The sequence below is a fragment of the Tiliqua scincoides genome, chromosome 3, assembly GCF_035046505.1.
Source record: "Tiliqua scincoides isolate rTilSci1 chromosome 3, rTilSci1.hap2, whole genome shotgun sequence".
NCBI classification, from domain to species: Eukaryota; Metazoa; Chordata; class Lepidosauria; order Squamata; family Scincidae; genus Tiliqua; species Tiliqua scincoides.
Genome location: NC_089823.1, coordinates 241,659,620 through 241,672,612, shown reverse-complemented (window position 1 = coordinate 241,672,612; position 12,993 = coordinate 241,659,620). Strand labels below are relative to the sequence as shown.

The 12,993-nt window shown below is 57.9% G+C and overlaps 2 protein-coding genes across 4 annotated transcripts in view; both read left to right on the top strand.

Moving 5' to 3' along the window:
• Positions 1-3,209, top strand: part of ACAP2 (ArfGAP with coiled-coil, ankyrin repeat and PH domains 2) — a 45,525-nt gene extending 42,316 nt beyond the window's left edge. For all 3 annotated transcript variants that reach the window (XM_066622560.1, XM_066622559.1, XM_066622558.1), the window contains 3 exons: positions 76-186; positions 933-994; positions 3,039-3,209. In XM_066622560.1, coding sequence (XP_066478657.1) covers positions 76-186; positions 933-994; positions 3,039-3,142 — 277 coding nt within the window. In that variant the 3' untranslated portion in view covers positions 3,143-3,209. The remainder of the gene's footprint in view (positions 1-75; positions 187-932; positions 995-3,038) is intronic.
• A 487-nt stretch (positions 3,210-3,696) lies between these two features.
• Positions 3,697-7,587, top strand: XXYLT1 (xyloside xylosyltransferase 1). The gene is made up of 3 exons (XM_066622424.1): positions 3,697-3,804; positions 4,946-5,078; positions 5,805-7,587. Exons 1-3 carry the CDS (start codon positions 3,783-3,785, stop codon positions 6,208-6,210), a joined length of 561 nt encoding a protein of 186 aa, XP_066478521.1. The 5' UTR covers positions 3,697-3,782; the 3' UTR covers positions 6,211-7,587.
• The last annotated feature ends 5,406 nt before the right edge of the window (positions 7,588-12,993 follow it).

The following is a 12,993-nucleotide window of genomic DNA, read 5'->3' as shown; positions in this document are numbered from 1 at the left end:
TCCCACTCTTTGTGACGCGACACGTATGTGCACGCCTGTGTCTAAATTAACTACAAATTTGATTCCTTTGAACAGGCAAGTCTGCCTGTTCCTCAAACGGGGTGCAGATCAGCATGCCACTGATGAGACTGGGAAAGACCCCTTGACGGTTGCTGTGGAAGCTGCCAACGCGGACATCGTGACGCTGTGAGTTCCGAGATTCTGCGGGGGTTGCTGTTGTGCAAGGACAGCTGGGTGCCAGGCGGGTCCTGCCTTGCCCGTCCAGGACCTGCTGTTTTTGAAGCTGCCTCCAAGTGACTACTGTGCAGGGACCTTTCCTGCCCCCCCTCCCGCCGAGACCGCACTGGGGCGTGGCCAGGACTAGCCACTCCCGCTCTGGGGCATGGCCAGGTTTAGCCAAATGAGTGATGTGCAAGGGCTGGCTCACACAGGACTTGGAGGGGCAGAGATGAGGCAGCACTTGTTGTGCTGCCCTGGCCTTGCTTTCCAGTCAGATTACATTGCTCCACTGAAAAGCAGGTGGAGCCTCTGCTGGGGTGATAGAAAACAGCCAACGTGCCTGAAGTACCTTGCTGGCCTTCACTAGACCCGTCACAGGTCCACCTCTGCCCCCTCCAAGCTGTGGGTCTGCACTGCCCCTCATCAATGAGGCTTGCTTCCTTGGCTTGACTACAGCCACCCTTCAACGCCATCCCTGTGCCAAGGTAGTCTTCCTTGCACGCTAGCTGAGGCAGAGTGAAGGCTCAAGGCTGACACTCCAGCCTCGCTTGTCCAGGGGCCAGGTAGCTTCCTCTTGGGGGCTGCATACGTGGGGCTGGGCAGACAGGGGCACATGTGGAAGAGCTCCAGTGGGTCAGATCACAGAGAGGCCAGAAGAAGAGAGCAGAGCAGGTGTGGGAGTTGACTTGTTGCCTTGTCTCATGTCTTTGTAGGTTGCGGTTGTCACGAATGAATGAAGAGATGCGGGAATCAGAAGGACTCTATGGCCAGCCAGGTCAGCCCTTGCATGGTGACACTGAGGCACAGTACAGGAAGTGTTCTCAGGAGTTTATTAGCTTGCAACTAGATGTGTTGTGATTTCTTGAGCCAGAGAGGGGATCTTGGTAGCTTCAGGTGCCCACTGTGCTCATGGGCACTGGGCCCTGCCAGGGCTGGAGCAGCCAGCGGCCCCCTTTGGGCCTGCTTTCTCTGCCCAGCACCCACCTGCCTCGCTCTTCACATGGGAGCCAGTGAAGAAATCTCAGTTGCAGGTATGTCGCGAGAGCACAGAGAGGGGGAATAGGCTCTGGCCTTGCGCCTTCTGGGTGATGCTTTGAGGCACACTAGACCTCAGCTGGCTGGCCTTTCCCAGGGGTGCAGAACAGCTGGAAGGGGGAAGTGATGGCTGCTGCTGTCCCCTCTACAGTTCAGATCACTGGATGCGGCCTCCAAATCCGAAGAGGCTTTTGGAAGGGGTGGTGCCCCTTTTCTGAGGAGGAAAATGTCCTGCAGCTGCTCTGTAACTCCGGGTTCCCAGTTCCTCCATAGCGGCAGAGAGGCCATCAGCGTCAAGTGCAGCAGAGGGAGCAGGCTGGAGACAGACTCACCGTCTAGCAGTGGACTAGACTCGAACGGGCGCTGTGTGCTAGAAAGTGGGGCTACCCATGTGAACCACACCCCCTCCCCGGGGCAAGTGATGGAGTAGCACAGCAAACAGTGCTAGCCTTTCCCCCTCCTTTCTCTTTTGCTGTGTGCAGCGGCAGTGAAGAAGGCCAATTCTATGCTTGGGATCATTAGAAAAGGCATTGAGAACAAAACGGCTCATATTATAATGCCGTTGTACAAATTGATGGTAAGGCCACACCTGGAGTATTGTGTCTAGTTCTGGTCGCCGCATCTCAAAAAAGACATAGTGGAAATGGAAAAGGTGCAAAAGAGAGCGACTAAGATGATTACGGGGCTGGGGCACCTTCCTTACGAGGAAAGGCTATGGCGTTTGGGCCTCTTCAGCCTAGAAAAGAGTTGCCTGAGGGGGAATGTGATTGAGACATACAAAATTATGCAGGGGAAGGATAAAGAAGATAGAGAGATGGTCTTTACACTCTCACATAACACCAGAGGCAGGGGACATCCACTAAAATTGAGTGTTGGGAGAGTTAGGACAGACAAAAGAAAATATTTCTTTAGTCAGCATGTGGTCAGTCTGTGGAACTCCTTGCCCCAGGATGTGGAGATGGCGTCTGGCCTGGATGCCTATAAAAGGGGATTGGACAAGTTTCTGGAGGAAAAATCCATTACGGGGTACAAGCCATGATGTGTATGCGCAACCTCCTGATTTTAGGAATGGGTTAAGTCAGAATGCCAGATGTAGGGGAGGGCACCAGGATGAGGTCTCTTGTTATCTGGTGTGCTCCCTGGGGCATTTGGTGGGCCGCTGTGAGATACAGGAAGCTGGACTAGATGGGCCTCTGGCCTGATCCAGTGGGGCTGTTCTTATGTTCTTAAACTACAATTCCCAGGAGGCCTTGCAGGTCTCTTGTTATCTGGTGTGCTCCCTGGGGCATTTGGTGGGCCGCTGTGAGATACAGGAAGCTGGACTAGATGGGCCTATCGCCTGATCTAGTGGGGCTGTTCTTATGACAATGCTGTGCCTGGTGGTCTGTTCTTATGTTGCCTGAGAGCTGCTGCTGCTGCTGTGCTTAGGGAGGCAGGAGGGGCCACAGCTGGGGCTCTAGGCAGGCTCTGCACCAGCAGCACTGATGGGCATTTGGCCCTCCCCCTTGCAAAGAGAGGGCTGTCCTGGGGCGGCCTGGAGGGGGCTGGCCCTGCTTGCGCCCAGCTTGCCTGCTTTTCCCCCCTGCAGGCGCCTGGCTCCGAGTCTGTGTGGAGCTGCCCACTTAGTGTGTCTGGGGCCAGTGCCCACAGGGAGTCTGCTCAGAAGTAAATCCCACGCGGGGCAATGGGGCTTACTCCCAGGAAAGGGGCTAGGAGTGTAGCCTTGAGGAGGCGCACGTGGCCCTGGTCCCGCTGACGCCGCGTCTCCTTCCGCGCTCCCGCAGGCGACGAGACGTACCAGGACATCTTCCGGGACTTCTCGCAGATGGCCTCCAACCAGCCCGAGAAGCTGCGCCGCTTCGCGCCCGGCGCGCCGCAGAAGCCCTGACGCCCGGAGGAGGCGCCCCCGCTGGCCCCCCTGTAGCCCCCTTTTCTACATAAAGCCGCTCAGCGAACGCCTCCGTCTGTGTCTCTTCTGCGGGGCGGGGCGGGGGCGGCGCGACCGGGGACTCCCGCCCTCCGCTGGGCGGGCGGCGATGGCGCGGCTGGCGGCGGCGATGGCGGCGCTGCTGCTGCGCCCCCCGCCCCGCGCGCTGGCGGCCGTGGCGGCGCTGGCGGGGCTGTGCGCGCTGTACTGGGCGGGCGGGGGTGCGGGGGCGGGCGGGCGCGGGCCGGCGGCGGGCGAGGCGGAGGAGCTGCACGCGCTGCTGGTGCTGGCCCGGGCGGAGCGGCACGCGGCGCTGCGGGCGCGGGCCGAGGCGGCGCTGCGCTCGCTGGTGCGCCGGGCCGAGCTGCGCCCGCGCCAGGCCCTCCACCTGCACCTGCTCTGCGACGCGCCCAGCCGCCAGCTCGGCGAGGCGCTGCTGCGCGGGGCCCTGCGCGGCGCGCCCTTCGCCTCCCAGGTGCTCGTGCACGACGTGGAGGCGCTGGCCGCGCAGCTGCGGCCGCTGGTGGGGAACCTGCAGCGCCTCTTCAGCGCCGGCGCCGGCACCTACTACGGGGACGCGCTCTTCTTCCTGTCCGTGGCCATGCACCGCCTGCTGCCCGCAGGTGAGCGCGCCCGCGAGGGGGGAGTGTGTGGGGCCGCGGGCGGGCGCGACAGGGAGGCCCCGGCTCGGCTCTCCCTCCTCGCCGCAGGGGCTTGGCGGGCATCGAACAGCGGTCCCGGCAGGGCCGCGCAGGGATGCAGGCGGGGCCGGGTGCGCGCGCGCCCTGCCGGCTCTGGGCGTCTGAGGAAGGAGCGGCGGGCAGCAGAGCCAGCTGCCGGGGGACCGGCGCGACCGCCGTGGCGACCCAGGACCTGCTGGAGGGAGCCGCGCGCGCGGACCTCCGAGGCGGGGGCAGCCCTGGGGTCCGAAGGAGGCGCTTGCTGCGTCCCCCCCCCCCCGGACGCCCGGCCTGTGCCTCTGGAGGCTCTTCGCAGGTCTCGTGCCAGCGCTGGGCAGGCCCCGGTGGGCGGATCAGCAGCTGGGGTCTTCAGAACTTCGCCACACTCTCCGAAGGGCATCCCTGGGCACCTGCCAACTCTGAGTGGGGTTCCTGGAACTGTCTGGGGGGAGGGGTCTGGTTCCCCTGAGTGAGTGTGCTCTTTGCAGAAGGCACTGCAAAGTGTGGGGAGCAGCAACTCCTCCCCATGCCAGATCCTTCTTGGAAGCCTGTGCCCAATGCTGAGAAAGGCCTGGAAGAATCCACTGGGCACTTTCAGAGGCATCTGACCGGATCAGTGCTCCCCCATTCCCGTGCATCTCCAGCTCCTGCCTGGTGGAGGGGATCCCTAGTCCTCTGGAACAGCGGCTGGGGGCTCCTGCACCGAGTTGCCAGTAGGGTTCCAGGTGTACGTGTGACGCACCTGATGAGAGGGATAACAAGCAGGCTCATTTTGGGGGGAATGGGGTTGGTGTTTGAGGAAGCCTGTGGACCTGGCAGGGAGACCGGAGCCTGGTCTTGAAGAAGGGCGTTGCGACAGGGGCCCCAAAACCCTGTTGAACCCTGGGATCCCTGCAGGATGCTGAGCCTTTCTGCAGGCTATGCTCCACCACAACCTGTTCCTCTCCTTCTGGGGCACCTGTACTGTTCTCTTAGTTGCGCAGGGGCATCGGTGGTGACAGAGAAGCCAGCATAGACCTGTGGGGTGCTTGGGGGGGGGGGAATCATGGCTGTAACTCTTCCTCTCTCTCTTTCTCTCTCTCAGAAATTTCACGGATTATCCAGGTGGATCTGGATGTGGAATACCGGGCCAACATCCGTGAACTGTTTGAAGAGTTTGACCGCTTCCAGGAGGGAGCGGTGATCGGTATTGCCCGGGAGATGCAGCCTGTCTATAGGTGTGTCTTGGTGGGGGGGTGCATGTGCATCCTCGTTGCCTCTGGGGGATTGATAAGTGGCAAACGGCCGGTGGCACAGCTAGTGTTACAGCTGGAAGATGAGGGGAGCATGTCTCCCCAACCAGGGCCCCCCCACATTTGAGTACAATGCTGTCTAGTTCCCATCCCCCCCAAAGCAGGAAACAAGGGAGTGCTAGTTGGGAGAAGCGTGCCAGTTTTCCCAGAGTCATTTTGCAATGAGCAGAAAGTGGGGGGAGGAGCCCCTCTCCCGGGACCCCCACTGGCTGACCAGCCAACCAACCGGCTAGCTCCAATGACTCTGGGCGAGCAGCAAGCTTGCTATGGCAGGGGGAAGTCCAGCCGGCCACTTGAGAAGCAAGAGGACTGAGTGACCCACAGGTCACAGCATGTTGCAGGTTGCAGTGCCCCACAAGTTGCAGCATGCCTGTGGAGAGTCATGGGGGGGCGGTCTGTCCTTGGCCAGGAGAGTGCAGCTCTTGGACCTCGGGCCCTTGGAGCCGTGAGCAGATATCCATTCTCAGGCCTTTGGGAGGAATAAGTTTTTCTGCCACAGCCTCACCGCTTTCCTTGGCTGACCAGGTGCCCGTCTCTGCCTGGCTGGCAGGACCTGGGCACAGGTGAGGGGCAGGCCTTGGGGGGCCCTGCTAGGGGGTGAGTCTTGCCCCCTCCTGCCTTACTTCATCTCCCCTTTCTACTTCCCCCCAGGCACATCTTCTGGCAGTACCGCCAGGAGCACCCTGAGACCAGAGTTGGAGACCCTCCCCCGGAGGGGCTGCCCGGCTTCAACAGTGGGGTGCTGCTGCTGGACCTGGAGGCCATGCGCCAGTCAGCACTCTACAACCGCCTGCTGGAGCCGGAGGCTGTGCAGCGCCTGGCAGACAAGTATCACTTCAAGGGTCACTTAGGCGACCAGGACTTCTTCACGCTGATAGGCATGGAGCACCCCGAGCTCTTCCACGTCCTGGACTGCACCTGGAACCGTCAACTCTGCTCATGGTGGCGTGACCACGGCTACAGCGAGGTCTTTGACCAGTACTTCCGCTGCGACGGCCACATCAAGATCTACCACGGCAACTGCAACACACCCATCCCGGCAGAACAGCAGCGCTAGCCATGCCCTGTTCCATGGCAGGGGGGTGTTGAGGTAGTCAGAAGGAGGGAGCGGCAAGCACCAGAATCTGCCGGTCTCGGTCCCTCTGAGAACTCTGGGGAACTTTCCTGCAGCCCACCACAACCTCACTTTGCAGGCAGGCTGGCTGAACCCTTTGGGGACTGCTGGCTCTAGTCTGGCTCACCGTAGAAGAATGAGTGGGTCCCGGGGCCTGCCAGGCATCTTCTCCCTCTCTGGCAAGTGGAAGGGGGGAATATGGCACGGGGAAGCCACTGGCATCGCAGGAACAGTGCTGTGTGTGGGGCAGGTTTTGTCTTTCACAGAGCTGCTGCTGTGTTCTGACGCCTGGGCAGGGATGCGGGGAGAAGGCGGGTGAAGCGGGGCTCCTCTCACATTTGCCCTGGAGAGGGATATTTTCACATTCACCTGGTAGGCTGAGAGGCAGAGCAAGAAGGTGACTTACTTGTGGGGTGAGGTTGTCTTCTGTAGAGGATCTCCTCTGCCTTGTGGGCTGGCATCTTCTATTCAACTACCCTGAAAAAATATGGCTGTTTTCTTTGGGACATTTTTCAGTTGCCAGAAGCGACACCACAGACGTTTGGGTAGTTTGGGGGAGAGCACAGCTGAAGTATGCCACTGCTCCACAGGGGGCCCTCAGGGTTGCAGGGGAGATCATGATCAGAAAAAGAGCTGCACTGAGGTCTCCTCCTGGGGGGCATGTCCTGCTCAGCTGTGCTGCAGGGAGGGGTGTGCCTCCCCTCCCACCCTTTCCCCTTTCTGGTCTTGGCATTGCAGTATCCTGTAAGCCTGAAATCCCCCCCCCCCAATGGGAGCACTCCTAATGCGGACAAAGAGGCAGGAGAGTGGTTACCACTCCTCTTCCCCATTTCCTTTGCAACTTGTTTTTGAGGAGAGGCCACAGGTCAGCCTGTACCTCGCGCCCAGCTCCCCTGGGCCTGCTGCAGGTTTCGACTCACGCTTACCTGTAGCACACCCAGCTAAGAGCAGTTCTTTCCACTGCCAGAACGGGAAGTGGTGCAGCACAGTATGGAGGGTGCAGTGGTGCTGCTGTCTGAGAAGCAGGCTAGTGCACCCACCCCTGGGCGCCACGCCCCTCAGCAAAAAAGGAAGAAGGAGGGGCATATCTCCCTGGAGTTGTGGAGAAGTTAGGTCACAATGTTGGAACAAGGTCTGCCCAGCAGAATAGCCCAGTGGGCTCCACTTTGGCTCCTGGGCAGGTACTTCCTCTCAGCCAGGCCCTTTGGATTCTAGCCGAGCACCAGGCCAAGTGGACAGAAAAGGGCTGGTTGTCAGTCTACATGGGGGGAGGGAGACCAGGCACTGCCAGCCCCTGGAAATAAAGACCTAAGACACAAAGCTTCATGTCTCGAGCAAACAAACTGCACAAAGCCCAGGAAGACTGAAGGGCCCACGCTGCACAGTCACAGGTGGGGCCCCGTTTATGCCTGTGGGGTGCAAGTCAGAGAGGGAGGTAAGTGGCACAGGCCAGGAGGAAGGCATCAGCATCATGGTAAAGCAGGGCTCAAGGAAAGGCATAAGAACATAAGAGCCCCGCTGGATCAGGCCAAAGGCCCATCTAGTCCAGTTTCCAGTATTTCACAGTGGCTCATCAAATGCTTTAGGGAGCACACAAGACAAGACAGAACTTGCACCCTGGTGCCCTCCCCTGCACCAGGCAAATCTGAGGTAGTCTTCCTCTAAAGCCAAGAGCTGGCACATACCTTTCATGATTTGTAACCTATGATGAACTTTTCCTCTAGAAATTTGTCCAATCCCCTCTTAAAGTTATCCAGGCAAGATGCCATCACTACTTCCTGTGGCAAGCAGTTCCACAGACTAATTACACACTAGGTAAAGAAATAATTTCTTTTGTCTGACCTAACACTCACAGCTCAATTTTAGTGGATGTCCCCTGATTCTGATGTTATGTGGGAGGGAAAAGAGTGTCTTATCAATCCCTGCTTAATTTTGAATTATGTTCCCCCCTCAGGAGCCTCTTCTAGAGTGAGGAGCTCCAAATGCCTTTCTTAAGAGAGGTGAGGGGCCGTGTCAAACGTTTTCTGAAAGTCCAGATATATAATGTCCACGGGTTCTCCTGCATCCACATGCCTGTTGACCTTCTCAAAGAATTCTAAAAGGTTTACGAGGCAAGACTTACCCTTACAGAAGCCAGGCTGATTCTCCCTCTGCAAGGCTTGTTCGTCTATGAGGTCTGAGTATCTTTGATGAGGCATTCCACCATCTTACCCAGTTGATAGATATAGATGTTAGGCTGACCGGCCTTTAGTTTCCTGGGTCCCCCCCTCATTCCCTTTTTAAAGATCAGTGTGACATTTGCTGTCCTCCAATCCTTTTGCAGTGTGGCCGTTTTAAGGGACAAGTTGCATATTTTAGTCAAGAGAACAGCAACTTCATTCTTCGGTTCCTTAATAACTCTTGGGTGGATGCCATCAGGGCCCGGTGACTTATTGATCTTTAATTTGTCAGGTCTGAAACATCTCTTTTAACCTCTTGACTAGCAGCCCAATCCTATCCACATTTTCCTGGGAGTAAGCCCCATTGATGCTAATGGAACTTCTCAGTAGACATGCATAGGATTGGGCTGTCAAGAACGGCTATTCAGGCAGTGGTATCTGCCCGAGGTCTTCTGCTATGAAGACAGATCATCAGGGAGTGTTGGGAGAAGGAACGCCCTGCCAATAGTGGGACATGCAAAAGAGGGCAGCGAAAGCAGGGAGGGCGCAGCTCCGAAGTCCAGTGGAAGGGAGTTCCAAGTTGCAGCCCCACCATGGAGAAAGCCCAGCCCCTGGGGCTTTCCTGTGGGTGCCATACCCTGGAGAGCCTGTCAGAGGCCCTTGGGGGACAGGCTGGCTGGTGTGGGTTGAGGTGCTCCTTTATGGCCCAATCTGTAGAGGGCCTTAGAAGTCAGGGTGGGCTCCTTGACTCAGCCCAGAAGCAGGCAGTGCAGTTGCCCACGGAGTTGAATAGTGAGCTGGCAGGACCACGTGGTCTGCGCTGCTGCAGTTTCTGGACAGTCTTCAAGGGCAGCCCTAAGTCCCATGCATTGCAGTGGTTCTGATGGCACCAAAGGGTGGTTGCTATGGTTACATCAGCTTATGTATGGCCACAGCAGGTGTGCCACCCAAAGGCTCCCCCCCCTCCCCGTGGCTGCTGCTACCTGACGATCCAGGAGCAGCGAGGAAGTCGGAAGAGTCCTGGAGCCAGGGCCTATGAGAGGAATTTTAGCAGGGGGTACAAAGTTTCTTCTGGGCAATGGGGGCGGGGGGCAGGCAGAATGGGGGGGAATAGGGCAGGGGAGGGTGCTGACAGCCGCAATAGACTTTGGAGCTCAGGTCTACTAAGCTTCTTGATGCAGAGTCCAGGTCTACCTGATCCTGCAGCATCAGCAGCTAGATAAAGTAATATGGAAAAACACACACAGCTAAGTCTCTAAAATTTTTGACATGCCAAATTGCTCTTGTAGCAGGCCAGTTTCCTCCCAGATTTGACACTGTGTTAAGGAGGGTCATGGATGCTTTCCTGGGCCTGGTGTGTATGGCTTGCAGCAGCAGATAACACAGCATGCACGTGGTTGTGCCCCAGCATCATTCACTAGCAGTTAGTTCAGGTAAGATAGGAAAATGTCGGGTCCCAGGAACTTTCTGGGACCCCTCCTTTGGCTCCAGGACCCCCTTTCTGGGCCTGGGTCCAATTTTCCCCCTCCTAGGCCCTGCCCAGGGCTGTGAGTCACTAGCAGGAGACTGGGCAGACTCCTCTGCAGCGCCCTGGGCCAGGCAGCCTCCTCAGAGACGCTCCGCCTCGGGCTCTCAACCAGGCTGGGTGAAGGAGGCCTGTGACAGGCCTGGTGCTGCCAGGACTGCAGCGCGCCACTGGGCCGCCTGGCGCTCGAAGTCGGGCGGGGAGGGGGAGCGGTGGCACCTCCTGCATGGAGCAGAGCCTGCCCTGCTGCACGTCTCCAGTGTTGAGCTGCGGTGAGGGCTGGGGGTGGCTCGGAGTTGGGCAGCGCCCCTTTGGGGCCCCCGCACCAGCTCACTCCAGAAGTGGGGCTTGAGAGCCGGCAGCAGCCTCAGTGCTGAGCCCTGTCCTGCCCACCCAGGGATCCGCGTCCGGCTGTGGTTGAACTGTCTTGTGGCTGTTGGAACAGCAGGCAGCACCACAACTGGCTCACTGGCCTTAGGAGGGGGCTGCTCTGTGTCCAGGCAGCAAAACACCCTACCCCAGGAAGCCCAGCTGGCCCCAACACAGCCTGCCGCCCTGACCTCTGTGCGGTTTAGTAGCCATCAAACATGCCCTCCGCAGAGGTTCCAGTCCTCACAGCATCTCTGAGCCGGGTGGAGCCCTTACACAGTCCCAGTTGGCCAGGCCTGGCACCTGCTGTGACACTGCGCCCCAAGCTGCGGTGGTCTCCCGGCACCCACTTCCTGGGGCACAGTTCTGCCTGGAAGTGGCCACCCTGAACGCTGCTGCTTCAGGGGCGTCCTGCAGAACACGTGCATGTAGAAGTGCCATCCCTGAGCCCCTCCCATGGTGCCAACAGCCTGAGCCCCCACAAAGAATGGGTGGGAACCTTTCAGAGATGACTGGCGTGACCAGGCCTGTTCACCCAGCGGGGCTCCTCTGCGCCAGCCCCACAGCCTGTGCCCAGCTCAGCCCAGCGCTCTCTTCGTAGGACCCTGGGGGTGCAGCTGAGAACACCCGTTGGTGGAGCAAAGCAGCAGCCTCCCAGGACGGCTTGGCCGCCACGGGCTGAGCGACTCTGGGCTGCACCAGCCACATCAGCCTGCTGCTCTTGCAAATGTGCTTGGCGGGTGCGTTGACACAGCAGCCCTGCGTCAGATTTCCTCTTCCAACAGGACGTTGGGCAGTGCTTTCCTCTGGTGGCCACGTTTTTCATGCTGCCCCTCCCCAGCCCAGCCTCAGATGGGTGGAGCACCCTGATTGGTTGGCTGGTTGTGGGTTGGGTCTGGGGTTTTGTTTGCATGTTGGGTCTTTACCCAGTTAACACCAGTCATTTACTCAGTTTACCCAGTAAACCCAGTTAACACCAGTCTTGAGGAGTTAACACCAGTCATTGAAGAAAAGAGGAAAAGAGGAGCGCTCATGCAGCATACAAGGCCTGTCCCAGTTAGCGCAACCTGCAGGTCTTCCGAGCTGCTCGCAGCAAAGTCCAACAGACTGCCAGGAGATGTGCTAACAACTACTGGCTCCAGCTCTGTTCCGAGATACAGATAGCAGCTGACACAGGCAACATCAAGGGGATGTATGATGGTATCAAGCAGGCCCTAGGTCCAACACAGAAGAAAATTGCCCCTCTGAAGTCTGCCACAGGCGAGGTCATCCAGGATCGGGCGCAGCAGATGTAACGCTGGGTGAAGCACTACTCTGAGCTATATTCCAGAGAAAATGTAGTCACTGAAGAAGCACTGAACAACATTGAGTGCCTGCCTGTGCTGGAGGAGCTTGACAGTGAACCAACCCTAGAAGAACTTCACGTGGCCCTGGACTCCCTTGCCTTTGGCAAGGCACCAGGAAAAGACAGCATCCCTGCTGAAGTTCTAAAGTGCTGCAAAGAGATCATCACTGAGCTGCATGAAATCCTCTGTCTTTGCTGGAGAGAAGGTGGAGTACCTCAAGACATGAGGAATGCAAACATCATCATGCTGTACAAGAACAAAGGTGACAGGAGTGACTGCAACAACTACCGTGGCATCTCTCTCCTTAGCGTTGTAGGAAAGCTGTTTGCACGAGTTGCACTAAAGAGGCTCCAGGTACTTGCAGAGAACATCTATCCAGAATCGCAGTGTGGATTCCGAGCCAACAGGTCCACCACCGATATGGTATTCTCCCTTAGACAACTGCAGGAGAAATGCAGGGAATGACGACAGCCACTCTTTATAGCCTTCATAGATCTCACGAAGGCTTTCGACCTGGTCAGCAGGGACGGCCTCTTCAAGATTCTCCCTAAGATAGGATGTCCACCCAGGCTCCTCAGCATCATCAGATCTTTCCACAAGGACATGAAGGGCACTGTTGTCTTTGATGGCTCCACATCAGACCCCTTTGACATCCGAAGCGGCGTGAAGCAGGGCTGTGAATCTCCTGCGCATGAACTGGAGGTTGTCCATGACTTTGTGTACCTTGGCTCAACGATCTCCGACACTCTTTCTCTCGATACCGAGCTAAACAGGCGCATAGGTAAAGCAGCTACCACGTTTTCCAGACTCACAAAGAGAGTCTGGTCCAACAAGAAGCTGACGGATCATACCAAGATCCAGGTCTACAGAGCTTGCGTCCTGAGTACACTTCTGTACTGCAGCGAGTCATGGACTCTTCGCTCACAACAGGAGAGGAAACTGAGCGCTTTCCACATGCGCTGCCTCCGACGCATCCTTGGCATCACCTGGCAGGACAAAGTTCCAAACAACACAGTCCTGGAACGAGCTGGAATCCCTAGCATGTATGCACTGCTGAAACAGACGCCTGCGTTGGCTCGGTCATGTTGTGAGAATGGATGATGGCCGGATCCCAAAGGATCTCCTCTATGGAGAACTCGTGCAAGGAAAGCGCCCTACAGGTAGACCACAGCTGCAATACAAGGACATCTGCAAGAGGGATCTGAAGGCCTTAGGAGTGGACCTCAACAGGTGGGAAACCCTGGCCTCTGAGCGGCCCGCTTGGAGGCAGGCTGTGCAGCATGGCCTTTCCCAGTTTGAAGAGACACTTTGCCAACAGTCTGAGGCT